General features: G+C 37.1%; 1 protein-coding gene across 4 annotated transcripts in view; it reads right to left on the reverse strand.

The window, feature by feature from the left end:
• The window catches only part of LOC145693544 (NAD(P) transhydrogenase, mitochondrial-like), a 98,672-nt gene that overhangs the window by 50,064 nt on the left and 31,152 nt on the right, over positions 1 to 17,456 (reverse strand). For all 4 annotated transcript variants that reach the window (XM_081769629.1, XM_081769628.1, XM_081769627.1 and 1 more), the window contains exons 10-13: positions 15,289 to 15,515; positions 7,743 to 7,831; positions 7,253 to 7,451; positions 897 to 1,063 (exon numbers count right to left, since the gene is read on the reverse strand). In XM_081769629.1, the coding sequence (XP_081625755.1) occupies positions 897 to 1,063; positions 7,253 to 7,451; positions 7,743 to 7,831; positions 15,289 to 15,515 (682 nt within the window). The remainder of the gene's footprint in view (positions 1 to 896; positions 1,064 to 7,252; positions 7,452 to 7,742; positions 7,832 to 15,288; positions 15,516 to 17,456) is intronic.

Here is a 17,456-nt window from a genome sequence, read left to right on the forward strand (position 1 = left end):
AAGATGTTTTATTTCTCATTTGAGTGTAATAATACATCATTTATAATTTAAGTGTAATTTGATATATTGCAAATATACACGTTGGCAGTATTTTTGGTTACTAAACGAATTTTAATGTGATTCATGTGGACTTCCAATAGTTTTAAAGTCATTGAAACATAGTCATTTATCCGCAGATTGTATTCAGTGATGAGACCATAATTTCTGTAGAAGATAACTCCCAGTATATGAGGAGAACCGAAGGCGAAGTCTTTAAGACAGATTATGTAAGACAAAGTGTGAAATCTGCAACACGAGTGATGGTATGGAGCTGCATTAGTGTGAAAGGAACGGGACGTCTCTATGAATAGAAGGGAACATGAACGCAAGGCAGTATCAAAAACTTATTATAGAACATATTTTGCCACAGATGCGTGAATGGTTTTCATCTGGGGATCCGATTTTTATGTATGATAGTGCGTCGTGCCATAAGGCTAAGGAATTTCCAAGTCCTGGTCCCTCCGTAACCTGGAAACAGCCCAGATATGGACGACACAGTCTCTGTGGCCCTGCTGAAGAAAAAAGTTACGAAGCAGCATCCAACTTCAGAAACCAGCTAATAGAGGTAGTGAATAATGTATAGCAGAGTGATCCAGAAAATGAACTTTTGCTGTACGTTAACAAACCAGACGCCAAAACGAATCCAAGCGCAATGTCAAGTCAAGGGTTTCCAAACAAAGCACTGAAATACTGTAACACTACGTAGAATGTAGTGGGATACAAAATTATTCAGATATTAAAAGGTTTACATACGTATCCTTGTTTTAATTTGTGATTTTTATGTCAAAATTCTAAAATTGCTAATAATTTGTCCACGTCTGTAAATATACGCTGCACAAAGGAACAACGCATTTTACCTGTGGAAAGCTGCTACTAGCTGTGGAAGATCCGTAATTTCGATTTTCTTTGCAATGTAAGTTCCGATACTTCCTCCCACAGCCATACACGCAGCCATTTGAGCAAGAACTTCATTGCTTGGAGCCATATGACCAAGTGTTGCAGCTATGCCTCCTGATACACCCATCTATAAAAAAATAGAAAATATTTCAAGGATTAGTTGTGAATTAAATCAAGATGGGTTTACTTTAAAAGTCTGAGTTTTGAATGTGAAGTTTAAGGAAGCCAATGATAAAAATAAAACAATATAAACAATGGAATCCGTCGCGCTACAGATATGGCTATTCCGTCTTTTCTTGCGTCTTTCTATGGTGCAAGTCAATTAATTAGCTCTCTTCTTCAATGGGATAACGACGAAATCACCAATCCAGATGTGCTGTACTGCATAGCTAAATGGACAAATTTAGTTGGGTTAGACCCTCCGGCTCTCCGGTCATGTCCCCTGAAAACGATGCATGGCTTCAAGCTCTACCATCACCTTCTGTGGGCCTACATCTATCCAATGAGAACTTCCGAGTATCCGTCACTCTACGGTTGGGAGCAGATATGTGTGAACCACACCACTGCCCCAACTGCAACACCTTAGTAGATAAACAAGGATTACACGGTTTGTCGTGCAAAAGCAGCGCCGGCAGACATCCACATCACTCAAGTGTGAATGATATAATATTAAGAGCTTTAATATCTGCGGGGCTCCCAGCAGTGAAGGAACCGAATGGATGTAGCCGTTCAGACGGAAAAAGACCTGATGGTACGACATTAGTACCATGGAAGAAAGGAAAGGCATTGATTTGGGATTTCACATGTTCAGACACTTGTGCCCCCTCCAACCTTCAATATTCCTCACAAGTAAACCTTACGTTTGGGTGAATCGAGTTGCTGACTGAGACACATATGAGAAAGTAGTACTAAATGTGGTCAGTATTTCAGTGGAGTTGTAGGTGCGAAGCTCCAGGGGTTTAAGAGATACAGCTACCAGAACATCACATGGAAGTACAGAATAGTCTTCATACAGTTGGAGGTAAACGCTCTGTAAGACCTCTTGTAACGACGAAAGGTGAATAACAAATATATGGGTACATATTAGGATTAGGGGGAAGTCATATAGTAACGGTATACCTGACGGCGGCCATCTTGAAATCTGCCATTTTGAATTAAGGTTAAGTTCTAAAAATAGGAATAGGGTCATGTGATACATGATTTAAGGCGCAAATTTAACCAGAAGAACAATGGTGACGTTAATTTTTATTTACTCACAATTGGTAAAAAGTTACAGGGAAATTAATTATTGTTGCAGCATATGTATTAGTCCTTTACCCCACCTTGTAAATTTTGTGTTAATGATAGTAATTAAATAAAAAGCAGGTGGATAAATATTAGGTCTATGGTTAGAGTTGCCTTGATGGCGGCCATGTTCACATCCGCCATTTTGAATCAGACAAAAGTTTTAAACAAAACGCATAACAGTGACACCTTCTTAATAGCAAATTTTACCATAAATCCAACGGTATAACCATTTTTGCTTTATCATTAACCAGCACAAAATTAAATGGGAAGATAGTAATGCAATAGATGACTTGGGCTAGATGTTAATCAGAAATACAATGGTGGCGTAACAAATCCTGATTAATGATAAAGCAAAAATGGTTATACCGTTGTATTTATGGTAAAATTTGCTATTAAGAAGGTGTCACTGTTATGCGTTTTGTTTAAAACTTTTGTCTGATTCAAAATGGCGGATGTGAACATGGCCGCCATCAAGGCAACTCTTACCATAGACCTAACATTTATCCACCTGCTTTTTATTTAATTATTATCATTAACACAAAATTTACAAGGTGGTGTAAAGGACTAATACATATGCTGCAACAATAATTAATTTCCCTGTAACTTTTTACCAATTGTGCGTAAATAAAAATTAACGTCACCATTGTTCTTCTGGTTAAATTTGCGCCTTAAGTCATGTGCCACATGACCCTATTCCTATTTTAAAAACTTAACCTTAATTCAAATGTCGGATTTCAAGATGGACGCCGTCAGGTATACCGTTACTATATGACTTCCCCCTAGTCCTAATATGTACCCATATATTTGTTATTCACCTTTCGTCGTTACAAGAGGTCTTACAGAGCGTTTACCTCCAACTGTATGAAGACTATTCTGTACTTCCATGTGATGTTCTGGTAGCTGTATCTCCTAAACCCCTGGAGCTTCGCACCTACAACTCCACTGAAATACTGACCACATATAGTACTACTTTCTCATATGTGTCTCAGTCAGCAACTCGATTCACCCAAACGTAAGGTTTACTTGTCAGTACAAGCTGAACTCTTAGCTGCTCGAAGAACAAAAGAAAAAAAGGAATAAATATAGTAATCTACTCGATAACTATTGCTTTGTTGCTATAGCAATTGAGTCTAGCGGTTCTTGGGAAGGCGACGGCCTCAAATTTATAAATGAAATCGGCCACCGTCTATCAATTAAATCAGGAGATACTCGAGCAAAATCTTTCCTGATTCAACGAATTAACATAGCTATTCAACATGGGAACGTGTCGGCTATTGTGGGAACGTTACCCACCGGTAAAGAGGTCTTTCTTCTGTGATTGCAGAGCAGGGAGGTTTGGAGTAAAAACAAATCATTGGTGCAACAATTTATGTAACAACCGAGCAAGAAGTATGGAAAGACAGCTCACAGTCTGTAAGTTTATATGAAAAATTATGGCAGAATGCTGTAGCGTACGTCAAGACAGTGACATAACATGACCTGTTGGAGCCATTGAAAGCAGAAGATTTAGTATTACCTGCCAAACAGAATGTGAACAAAGATGTGTATGCGAGCTGTGGTTTCTTGGAAAATATCTCCGATTATGCTGAACGGGCAGCAATTCGCGGAGTCATGTGTATTTTTGAGGAAGCTTTCTGAGACCAGCAAAGCGAAACAAGAGGCACGTAGAACAGGCGAATAAGAAAGTAAAGAATTTAAGCGTTCTTGATTAGTAAAATTGTAAATCATAAAAAATTTTGTAAAATGTTTCCAATATTATTGTTCTCATAGTCTATGTTTCTACACATACATTGTTAAATTGTCTTGTATTGTTAAATTTGTCTACATGCTTGTGTTGAGTTCCTTTTTCTAGTATAAACAATTCTGTAATCTCTTGAATTCTAATCAAATAATAAAAATTCATAACAAAAGAAAAAAATATATAAAATCTTATCTTAGCCAGTTTCCATTAACCGTCCATCAGAATACTAGTGTTATATTGCGGAAAATATACTGCATCCAATTTTACAACAAATGCAAAAACGCAAAAATAATGTGAAGCAAATTATGTTACAGTTTTCCGTAAGAAATGAAATTTAGGCTAGCTACTGTGAAATAGAAGGTAACGAAGAAAAAGTTTTTGTCTTTCTACAGCAATGAAAAAGAGAAATTTAGTGGACGATCAACATCCAACACCTTTTACTAACGTTCCTGCAGCTGTACAATATCCTGGTGATAAAACTCGACGGTCGTGGATGCAAGAAGTCCGTGAGTGCATTCCACAGGTCTTCCTCATTTGCGAAGGATCTCCCACGGAGGTGGTTGTCGAAGGAATGAAACAGGTGATAATCTATTGACACAAGGTCCATTGAATATGGTGCATGGCAGTGTCTCCCAATCAAGTAGCTGAAGGGTCTCCTAGGTCCTCTTTTCTACATGTGGCTTGGCATAGTCATGCAGGAACAGCACACCCTTGTGATTCACTAATGCCAACTCCTTCTACCGCAATGCACAGGGCACTCTTTGCAACTGCTGAGAGTAGGTCAGCAGTGATGGTCTGATTGTGTGCAAGGAGCTCGTAATCTATCACTTGCCTACATTTCCACAACATGGAGAGCTTAATCTTTCGTGGGTCCAAAGCTGATCTTAAAGTGTCAGAAACAAGGTCACGTGGTGACAACCAATGTCTGGTACCTTGGGAATGGCATAGAGGACCCACTTTTCGTCACCAATGAGCAAGCGATCAAAGATAAGTGTGTTCTGTTGCACAGTACGCAAGGATAAACAGGGTGTCACTCACTGTTCCTTGTTGACTGCCGACAATGTATGGGGTATCCACTTGCTTAACGTGTATGGGTTTGGGTACAAAACCTCGCCGCCCAAAACTTCGCGGGCCAAAATCTTGCCTGGGCAAAACCTCGCGGTCCTGATCTCGGGACACAGAATCTCGCCTGGTCTAAACTACGCGGGGCATAATCTCGCCTGGGAAGAAATGTCGTCAGTATAAAACCTCGTCACGACGATTTCTTCGATGCAAAATGCTCTCTCTATATATATTGTAATAACACATAATTGCATTAAAATAATAACAAGAAAATATTCTAACGTGTGTTTTGAAAATCTGTATATGTAAAAATGAAGATTACTATGCTTGTGACATCATACCTCTTGAGTCACCCGACCGATCTCGATCAAAGTTTCAACATAGATGAGGTTCGGGCCTAGGATGTCTTTTGTAATTTCACTTTGACGGCACAACGAAGAGGGCGAGATAACTTAATATCTCTTGAACCACGTGACCAATTTCGATCGAGTTTGCCACACAGATCAGGTTACCGCCTGGGATGCTTTTTATCATTTCACTTTGACGGGAAGGCGGAGGGGAAGGGGGAGACATATAGAAATACATAAAAATGAAAGTGGTTGCGTTTGTGACTTAAGAACTCTTGAAAGCACCCGACCGGTCTCGATCAAATTTTCAACATAGATGGGGATTGAGCATGGGGTGTTTTTTATTTCACCTTGACAGTGATCTTAGGGAATTCTAACAACATCGAATAATATTTATGAAAGTATGAAATAATATCTGAGTTTTTACGTCCCTTTATTATGTCCTGTAGGATCATAATGAAGGAAATGATGGAATGAAGAAAGTGGGAGGAAACTGGAATACCCAGAGAAAGCCCCCACACACGATATTTTGTATATTATTATTATTATTATTATTATTATTATTATTATTATTTGTAATATGTAATTCCAAATCAAGAAACCCATTGGGTAAATTTTAAGGAAAGGTTTCATCCCGCAAGATTTTGGTCCGCGAGGTTTTGACCAGGCGAGATTTTGACTCACGAGGTTTTGGCCCGGCGAGATTTTGGCCCGCGAAATTTTGCCCACGTGAGATTTTGGGCGGCGAGGTTTTGGTCACGCGAGATTTTGTCCGTATCCCCGTGTATGACTTCCCTATCCCATGCAGGTGCAGTCTGACTGTTTCAACGTAAACATGAAACATTTCTGCAAGTTCATCACACGTTAGACCACTGTCCTCCTCCATGGCTGCTTTCAGGGCCTCGTCATCCAACACATGTGTCGTCCACTAAGAGGTTCATCCAAAAGGCTCACATCTCCCGAACGGAATTCTGGGACCAATGCCTGGCAGCGGATTAGTTCACGGCATTCGCCCCAAATGCCTGGCATATCGCGGTGACTTGAAGCGGCAGCTGACAGGCTTACACAGGTTTAAAGTCACACAACAAACACACGCAAACAAGCTGCTTCGATACCTCCAATTCTATTTCTCTTCGATACAGGACGAGATATGATTGTTGTATGCGTGCAACGTACCCGTATTACTGAAAATCGATAGTCAAGACTAACTCCCTACTACTTGGTAGGCACGCACATTTCGTTCTCTCTCTGTAAGCGCATGATTTATCGGACGTCAAAAACGAAAGAACTTTTTTTTTTTTTTTAGTTACTTTGTACATTTCATAGGTAAACGATGGAAAATTTCTTCTTTCAGATAAATTTCCAAACTCTTTTATACCGAAAGTATAAACTTTTGCATCAATCACTATAGAGCGGTCTATAAATTAATGCATGCCACCTGACATGCACATTTCCTATAACATTTTCACATTTTGGTATTTTGTCTTACATGAAGGTGTTTCAAAGAGCTTTTCGTTTTTAGATGAAGATGTACAGCAATACTAACAACAAGATTAAAATTATATCGTCCAATATGACAGTTTTTGGCATACGAAGTTAATGACTTCTTTAATCATTTTCTAACTTCAAATTAATTTGACCTAATATTACATTTTATTTTCTTTCAACCCATCACCTTCAAACCTCCCTCGCTTTTCATTTTGGAATGACGAAGGTGTCCGATGACATAAATGCACTCGAAACTTTACTGAAGAAGTAGAAGCGTACACGTAAGTACGCTACGATTTTTTTTTTTAATATTTGCAAGTTCTTCAGAGTAGTCTACTTCGTTCGAATTCGTCATATATTTGAAAGGAAGAAAGAAAAAAAAATGACTTACCATACCCAGTGCATTGCCTAATCTGGATGTCCTTTGGGAACTCAAACCAGCCAGAGCACCAACGCAACACAATGAAGAGGCTAAGTAGGCCATTTGGTGAATTTCTGGATAACCATTGGCAGCTCCCCAAATGTAACCTCCAAGGAATGCGGATGCAGGAATTCCATACAAATAATTATATTCTGGTGGATCAGTTGGGCTAAAACAAAACAAAAGCGAACATAATATTACATAAGACTGAAGGTAACAAGCAACATACTTGAACTGCAGACACGACACTACAATTTCTTTTAAGTTCAAAAACTGCAAATAGTTCTTCCCTAGTTTCTTGGTTTTGATTTTAAATTAACGATAATGAATGATAAAAGAAGCTAATATATTTTGAAAATTTTGTAGGTCCACTATCATGATGGATGCTGGACACAATGCTATCGAGATGGTGTTCAGTTGGAACTAACTACATGCTTGGGTATGTACGTCTTACACTTACCGTTTAAACATATCCAACATCCTCTGGGTTACGAGGAATCCACCATACACGTTGATAAATGAAATGAATGCGGCTGAGGCAGCAAGAGTCTGTAAATAAAAGCAAAATTTCTTTTTTTTTAATTGAATGTTTTAAAATTGAACATATCTGAAGAACTTTCCTTAATTAGATTAAGTAAGAAGAATTGTTTTCTTCTCTGACATGTAGAATATAGAAACTGAAATGTACATGGTTCACACTGAAATTGACATTGAGTTCCCTGACCCGCGATACTATATTTATGAGGTAAAAAAAATCAGGCTCCCCATTCCCATAGCCCTCCTCATTTCCGTTTGTATCTTTTTAAATACAGTATAAGCTTACTTTCTTACTGTAAGTCAAACTTCCTGTATTTAGAATACAATAAATAAAATATTTATTCACTAACACTACAAATATATATCAATTTGGTCTATCTCATTGATTATCTACAACCAAACAATCTATTTTTTTTTCTTCTATAGCATATTTTTTATTATTATTAATTTGTTGTTCTTTCAAAACGTTAACTTTTCACACCTGGTGCTTGATGTTTCTTTATCTCTAAGCACAATTATATTTTTAAAGCCACTTTATTTTTTATTTTATTTATTTATGTTTTTGAATCTATATTAGGGATGTACCGACATATCGGAATCTGTGATATCGGCCACTTTTGGGAGTATCGGTATTGACAAATGGACACCGATATTTACCGATACATTTTCCGAACTATTTTCAATTTGTATAGTATTAACAGTGACACTTATATTTCATCGATTTCTTTTAGACAAAGTTGATCTAAATTATTATCAATTGTACAATCAATTTCTTTATGCATGTGTACGTCTTGGATTTGCACTACTCGTACTAAACTGATATTTTTAATCCCTCCATGCCAAAATACTGGTGAAGAAGTCACAGGTCCCCAGTCAGGATTATGGGCGCCCGAAGAAAATTTTCTAGGGAGAGCCCATTTCATGGTTGCTATATTACGTCTGGTATTTGATATACATAGATAGTTTGCTATATTACGTATACATTTTCGTGAGCCGGCAGGGGGTGGGGGCGAACCCCACCCTGCCGTCTATCTTCGGGTGCCCATGGTCAGGATAGCAGACCCGTCATTTGAATCTCAAACAAGACAGAGGTTTCGATTCAAAAGAAAATGCTATGGAAGAAACCCACAAGACGCTCACTTTGTCATTATTTTCTCCTACTTACTGGTTAAAAACAATAGTTCTAAAGTTAATAAAGTTTTATCGTTTTTGACTTCGCTTAAATAATCCTCTTTTTTATGGTACACACAGCAACACCTGGTTTACCACGCATAATTTTTAAACATACTGTAGTATCTGTTTGCATTATATGTATGCAGGGGCGGCGATTAAGGGGGCAGTTGCCCCCTCTTTTTTGACGTGACCTCTTAATGTATATAGTTTCATTTGGAAATATAAAGTTTTTGTACGTATTACTGGTTCACAGAAAAGATGGTGCTGCCGTGGCGTGAGTACGTATTGGTTATTCGTCTTCCCGTGTAGTTAAGAAAGCTACATGAATTGCGTATTAATTGTTAAAATGGCCCAAAAACTAACCTTTTGGAGCGCAATAATTTCAGACTACTTTCATTTCTTCTTACAAGGGCTTGATATGTTAGTCAGCAGCTTTGAAACTAATTGAGAAAACATTTTTCACAAGTTATTTTTTAATTGCACAAAAATCGAAAGTTTCTAAAATGTCTTTTTTCTAATAGTAACGAATATTGATTAAAAAGAGTAATAAAAATTAACATCTACCTTTTCCATTGTTTATGCTTTGAGCAGTCTCCCTTCCCAATCTCCACCCCCTACTTCTCTACAGAGTTCCTACAACTTTACGACCGCAAATATCTGAATTTGCCTTTTCGGTGGAAGCTGGTGTGACTCACGTGTCAACAAAATACTTCGTAGAAAAAAGATAATGATCTTTGAAACCTCAGTATCGAACATATGTTTCCGACTGCATTTCTACATCTTCCGTTGCTTGAAGCTGACGGATTCTTTTTCGAAGCAGTAGCTTTTACCTCTGTCACTTACAGCTATACAACCAAGAACATTCTAAATGTTTATTTATCTATCTTCTGTTTTCTGGAAGGATAGGTTTCATTTCATTTTATATTATTTATTATAGAAAACAGACAGTGCTATGTTTCTGTTGTTAGAACGGATTAATTGTATGTAGGGGTGGCAAAAAATAAGTTTTCCTTGTTTGGTTTTTAAATAACTAGAATTTGGTTTACCTACTCCTTTTTATATTTAACATACCCGTGTGTGCATGTGAAAAAAGGAAGAAAAAGAAAAACTGAAGAACTGCTTGATGGATCATCACCAAATTTGGTCAAAATATAGTCAAGAGTTAGGAATTAAATTTGTTATTAAAACCATCTATTCAAACCGGAAGTGGTTTAAATAAACCATTTCTGGTTCAATCGTTGATCACCATAGATCGGAAACGGTAATATGAAGTGGGATCCGGTTTTCTGCTTCGTAAGAACATATTTAATCTCTATTATTAACTCTCCACTAAAACCGAAAATGGTTCAAATCAACTATAATTTCTGGTTTCAATATTGATCTACATAGAGCAAAATCGGAACCAGATAGATGAAAGCTGTTTCCTTCAATCGAGCAGCTCTCAAACGTCTTAAGAATACCTTTCATCTCCTTTTTTTATCTTCAATTGAAACCTGAAGTCGTAGAAATTAACAACTTCAGGTTTCAATAGTGATCTCCATAGAACAGGAATGATAAAAGCGAGAAGCGGTTTTTTGTTTTCTATTCAGCGTTCTAAAAATAACTACTATCTTCTGTCTTAAGCCTCTATTCAAACCAAAAGAGATGGAAATCAACTACTTCCGATTTTAACGTTCATGGTTATAGAATAAAAATTGCAATAGATTTGCTTTTTTTCAAAAAATTAGGCGTCCCAAGAATATATTTCGTCTCTAGTCTAATCTCTCTACTAAAACCGGAAATGGTGGAAATCTACTACCATTTTCAGTTTCAATATTAATTGTTAAAATATCGTACCACAGAAACCAAACTCTTTTGCGTGGTGTACACGTGGCACTGCTACTTGTTTTTGAACAATTTTCTTTATTTTGTGGATAATTGTGGCCTCTATTTTTTAAACAATAAAGTAAGCCAAACTCGAGGTCATACGTAAACTAGTTTTACAAATGATTTACCAGTAGAGCATAAATTATTTACCAGTCTGCCCATTCAGCACTGTTCAAGATTGAATAAGCCAAACCGAGTAGCGCGTCTGAACAAAAGATTGAGTTAGGGAAATTAATATAGAAGATTATTTGCATGAAGTTAAAACTACTTTAGATTTGTACTAAGGGATAAGAAATCTTAAGCATCTGAGAGGTTATTTGGTTCACACAGTTACAGTTAAATAATAGATAAGAGAATAAGATAGATTGGGTTAGAGCCTAAGTTGGGATAAAGCGGGAAGTATGAAACATTCCCTCATGCTATTTTGTGACAACCAATTAGATTACATAATCAACAACATTCATAAGCGCTTACACATTTTTGTAATTAAAGTCGTGACTATAAGCGAAAAGAGCTAGTTGACCTTTGACCTCGAGTTAGACCAGTTTATGGTCATTAGCAACCTCAAATTGCAGTTATTCATAAAAAAAAGGGGTGGCATGGCTACAACACACTTAATTTATTTAGATTACATATGGATAGAAAGTTTTTTTTAGCCCATTCTTATGTACAAGTGGGGTTATGAAGGACGGGACCTACAATTTAAAGTGGGTTACAAACCACCACTAAGTTTGAATCTGTCAAACTGTCCTCTAGCTGCGCTCAAACCTGGGACCTCTGATTACAAAAGTGACAATTCTACAGTCTCATCCACGGAGAACATCTGATAAAGATATAGGTATATTGTACTGATCTTGTATGTACTGTACTTGTGAATATTTTAAGGGTTACTTTACAAGGATCGAAAAGAAAAAAAACTACACTAGTGAAATCAGTGAGTTGAATTAATTGAGTTTAACGTCCTGTTCAGCAGCGAGGCTATATGAGATGTGGACCTACTGATTAACGTGGACTCCGAACCACCTGAGCTTCCTCCGGGAATCGCGCTAACTACTTAGGCACGAATGAGCTCACAAGTGAAATCAGTACAAAGTACAGAAGATATACTTCATTCCTCCAAGTTAGTTCACAGAGTCAGAAATTTAGCGACCTAATTTAATTTGCATATAAGAAGTGAATAAAGATATGAATCATTTGAGTTCACTCTGGTTCTGAACCATTTATATTATTTTATTGGTTTAAATCAATTGTTTATTCAACACACACAAATTCTATGTATTTATTTGAACTTTAATGGGAAAATAATTTTGGTTCACACACAGCGGAATAGGTATGAAGTTCGTGACCCGAGGTCTCACTAGGTATCTTCACAGGGTATTCGGAAACAACAACTTAGGGAAATTAATTCTTACACGAAAACATAAAATGAAAGTTACGGGTCACCACACTAAAAGATTCTCGATCAAATGTCTTGAACTAAATCATATTATGTTGCAGTCAAATACGAGGGCGGTTTGATAAGTCCGTGCAAAATTGAAAACTACTACATTTTCAGGGATAACATTATTTTATTTTTCAACGTAGTCTCTTTTGAGGCTGATACACTTCGTCCAACGCTGCTCCAGTTTGTTGATCCCCTCTAAATAATATGATTGGTCCAACTCTGCAAAATAGGCACTAGTTGCTGCAACCGCCTCCTCGTTTGACAAAAATCTGCGTCCCGCCAACCATTTTTTCAGATCGGGAAACAAGTAGTAGTCCGAGGGGGCCAAATCTGGCGAATAAGGGGGATGCGGAAGGAGTTGGAATTTTAAATCCATCAATTTTGCGGCTACAATGACAGATGAGTGCACTGGGGAATTGTCGTGATGGAAAAGAAACTTCTTTGTTGGCCAATCGTGGACGTTTTTCTTCCAGCTCAGTTTTTAAACTGTCCAATAACGATGAATAATATTCACCTGTAATAGTTTTCCCCTTTGCTAAATAGTCGATGAGGATTATGCCTTGAGAATCCCAAAACACAATCGCCATCAATTTCCCGGCTGAAGGAATGGTCTTCGCCTTCTTTGGTGCAGATTCTCCGCTGGCAACCCATTGTTTGGACTGTGCCTTGGTTTCAGGTGTGTAGTGGTGTATTTACGTTTCGTTCACAGTGACGAAACGACACTTAAAGTCCTGTGGATTCCGTTGAAACAGCCGCAAACCGTCCTGGGAACACCTCACACAATTTCGTTTTTGATCCACTGTAAGCAATCGCGACACCCATCGTGCGGATACCTTTTTCATGCCCAAGTGTTGATGCAAAATATTATGTACCCTTTCACTAGAGATGCCCACAGCACTAGCAATCTCACGCACATTCACTCGTATCATCCATGACCATATCATGGATTTTCTCGATTTTTGGTGAAGTGATCTCGATAGGGCGTCCAGAACGTTCACCGTCACATGTGCTCATATGGCCACTCCGAAAATTTTGAAACCACTTATACACTGTTCTAATCGAAGGTGCAGATTCACCATAATGTTTATCTAGTTTCTCCGTCTTCTGAGGCGAAGTACCTTTCATAAAATAATGTTTGATCACCACACGAAATTCTCTTTCAACGATGTTTGTGAAACTCACTCGACTTACCCAATTTAACCGCACACCAAACACAGGGCACTAAACAGATTTGGCTGCCACTTGGTGTATGTTCTTCCAAGAGATGTTACTAACTGACAATCACCTCGGTACGCATCAGTGTTGCTTTTTCTAGGACTTTGCACGGACTTATCAAACTGCCCTCGTACAACAAAACTTTAACACGTTTTCGAAAAACTCCAAAATATTGCCCGAGTTATTGCTTTCTTGTACCGTTACGACCAATTTTCTGTGGACAATATATCTGAAATAACGCAGTTGTGCACCACGGTTGAATTATAGGCTTTTTAATGATTTCGTCTGAGGATTCACTTCCGAAGTTATTTCCTGACATCATGTGTATATATTATAGTGCTTATTCTTGAGTAACAAGGACTAGAAATGTTCGAGGCCCTAGTTCTACTTATATTTATTAAAATAATCTGAACACTTTAGAAAATCACTCACGTAGTCTAAATTATTGTGACATTACTACGTCCGTTCTTTATTAGCTTGGTTGCTTTGATGGGTTTAGAGTTTAGCGTCCCCTTCTGCACCGATGTTTTAGTAGACGTGAGCCTTCAGTGGAATACGAATCCTTAATGATGTGTTGAAATTTCAAGACTCTTACCGGGTATCGAACCCGAGATACGTGATCCAAAAGTGCGCGAGCTAGCCATTAGACGGACGGGAAGGGCTGTTGTATTTTTTAGAATATCACTTACGTATGTTTATTCACGGGAAAGTTGGTTCATGGGGTTCAATCCATCGTTTCTGTTGAATGAATCTTGAAGCTGATTTTTTTTTTTTTTTTTTTTTTTTTTTTATTACTTTCAGTAAATTATTTAAATAGCTAACGTTGCCAGAAAGTAGAACTAACTACCCGCCACGAATTTCAAATCCCAGTTACTAGAGGGAATTCTGTAGTTTGTATCCATGCAAACGTCTCAATACCAACTTAGTGCTGCAAAGGAAAGCTAAATTTCAACCATGATCTGTATCAAATTGTTGGTAGTGCTCTCCAAAGTATATACTCCCCTCCCCCTATATTCTACTGTTGAGGCAGTGTTATTACAAAGAGTTGGAACTTACTAATACGAAATTAGTGGCTAGCAATAATTATCTAACTAGAATTATTAGTAATGAAGAAATTGACGTTCTCTATCTGATCTTTGCTTTCGCAGTATACATCATATAGCAGGAAATTGCAAGAAGCAAATATTTCAAAATTGTCTTGGAAACAAATATTCTTCCTTTGTGCCGTTTACAGAAAATCTTCTATCCGCTCTGCACAAACGAAGGAAAGAACTAGGATTAGGATGGCACCTCACGGCGTTCTACCACACCCATTGGAAAAGTACTTAAAGAGGGGAGTGGAAGAAGGAGGAGGGAAATCCCTGTTTGTCAGCAGGACATCTATTTGCGAAGATCAAATTGGAACACACAATCTTCAATATATAGTCCCTTACAATTTACTTAAAAAAAATTTCGTTACTTTTGAACTATTTCATTAAGCGTGAAATTGAAATAACCATTTAATTTCTATTGCTTTTCTGTACACATATGGAAAATTTTAAGTTGTTACGTACCATATTTCGCTAGATATTCATGAAATAAAATTTACATGTTATCTTATGGGGACTGAGAAACCACTGGTAAAAGGTATAAGATCCCCTTAATTTATGATAAGAATCCGTTTATTTAATGTGATTGTACAAGGTTCTGAAATACACTGATTATTTCTTTTAGCTTTACCTGTTTAAATATCTAAGAAACAAATGAAAATTATAAACAATAAAACACTTACCTGTACTGTATTGGTAGGATAATATCCTCCTCCCATCAACAAAAGCCCACCGACAGCCGTTATTCCAGAAATGGCATTGGTCACTGACATGAGGGGAGAGTGAAGGGCTGGTGTAACACCCCAAACAGTATGATACCCCACAATACCAGCTAACCCAAATGTTGTCATCATTGTTGTAAACGCTGCATTCGGAGAGCCTACACCTAAGGCCAACAACGAGCTCAATCCTAATAAAGCAACAGAAAATAATAAATTTCCTTACGATTTTGAAGCAAATTCTACAATATTATCCTTGTTTCACGAAATTATACTATAAATTATAGTATATATATATACTTTTTATCTTTGTGTCAGGAATCACCTCCCAAACGTTGTCGGTGTTTTGAAATACTCCCCCCTCCCCACCCTCTCTCTTTCTATATATATATATATATATATATATATATATATATATATATATATATATATAGGGTATTTCAAAACAACACCGACAACGATTGGAAGGTGATTCCTGACAAAGATGATAAGTATAGACCAACCTGGATGCAGAAATCCGTAATTTCGGAGTTACAGGCTGCCGAAAACATGAAAAAACTTTAAAGGTCCACAGCTTCAATATTATGGGACCTACCGTAGTCGAGCCAAGACTTCACTGAGTAACTAATACGTGCGCTATCCAAAAATGTATGTTTCAGAATCCTGTGGTACTCTCAACAATTCTTATAGAGAGAATTTTGTTACGGGCATATAATTTGAAGTATTCACCAACTCTTCTATAAAAACAGTCGCGAAAGTACTGCAGGATTTGACACCACTCAGGTAGACGGGCTGTAGGAAGAAGCCTCTAGTTTGTCGCAGTCATGATGGTCTTGACAAATTAAAATGAGTGAGTAAGAAGCATAGGTGCAACTGCACTCACATGAACTCCGGTCTTCATTTTTTTCTACAATTCATTCGGTTATGAATTCGTATTCTTTTTTGAGTTTCGCTCGTGGTGCGTAATTATGAGACACCTGCGGTCCCCAGCTTTCTATATGTGATATTGAAGTATGAAGGAGTCCAACTGTGAGACAAAGAAGTGTTTGTTAGTTTGTGTTTATTATATAAAGATATACAAATATTTGGCTGCGTTACAAGAAAATAACTAAGAAAGTGGAAATAGCTACTGATATTATAACATTTTTGTGAGTTGACTATAATATGCCTATAGGCTAATACCCTATATTATATAGTTTCAGATTACAAAACTATACAACAGGCTTATGAAACCAATTTAGACCAAGTTCTAGGTTGTTCACTAAAAACAACTTAGGCTACCTCTATTTCTTTATGTTTTAGCGTATTGATGTGCAGCTTAGGCTATTTTCAACAAAATAATGTAGGTGTACACTTCTGAAAGTTACTAAGAAACAAGATTATAGAAGTGCCTAAACTACAGAATACAGCTTTTTTGAAACTTAACATACTAGAATTCAGAGACAGATTCCAGTTATTTCCCAAATGCATTAATCTAGCACGCGTCTCATAATTACCCTCCATATAAGCAAATGAGATACAACAACAACAACAAAAAATTTGTGAATTCTGAAAAGAAAGCCCAAGGGACAAATTCAACTTAACCTATAACTGCTGACCTACCAGGCTTCCACCAACACCCATTGGTTTTACAACAGTGATATTACTATACCAGTAGATATAAAAGTTAATGATAGGATTTCAAATTTCAAAACTTTTTTTTTTTTTTTTAATGGGTTTGTTAAAGCAATTGATACATTCGAACTTTTGTAAACTGAAGCATATAAATGTTGACAGAGCATTGTGAAAAATGTTACTAAATGCCTGTGCTCTTAATTTGTATGTAAAAAAAACTCATGGACATAGTATTATATATAAAATCCCAGGTTCAAGCTTGGAATAGGGACTACTATTTGCACTATAAGTGGAAACTAGGCTCAGTCACTATTACATCATCTAAAGCAAATTGGTAAGAAAATAGGTAATACATGTGTAAACATGTGTGTATATATACAAATTGGAGTAGAAGAAACCTAAACTCAGAAGGTAACTGTTCATACGAGTTGATACGGCTTGTACCTAGGTGCTTCACCCACAACTTTCTTACCTTTGAAAGTTTAGAATTAAATGAAAATAATACACTGTAACCTTAC

The sequence above is a fragment of the Thermobia domestica genome, chromosome 8 (genome assembly GCF_964235325.1).
Source record: "Thermobia domestica chromosome 8, izTheDome1.hap1.1, whole genome shotgun sequence".
Taxonomy (NCBI): Eukaryota; Metazoa; Arthropoda; class Insecta; order Zygentoma; family Lepismatidae; genus Thermobia; species Thermobia domestica.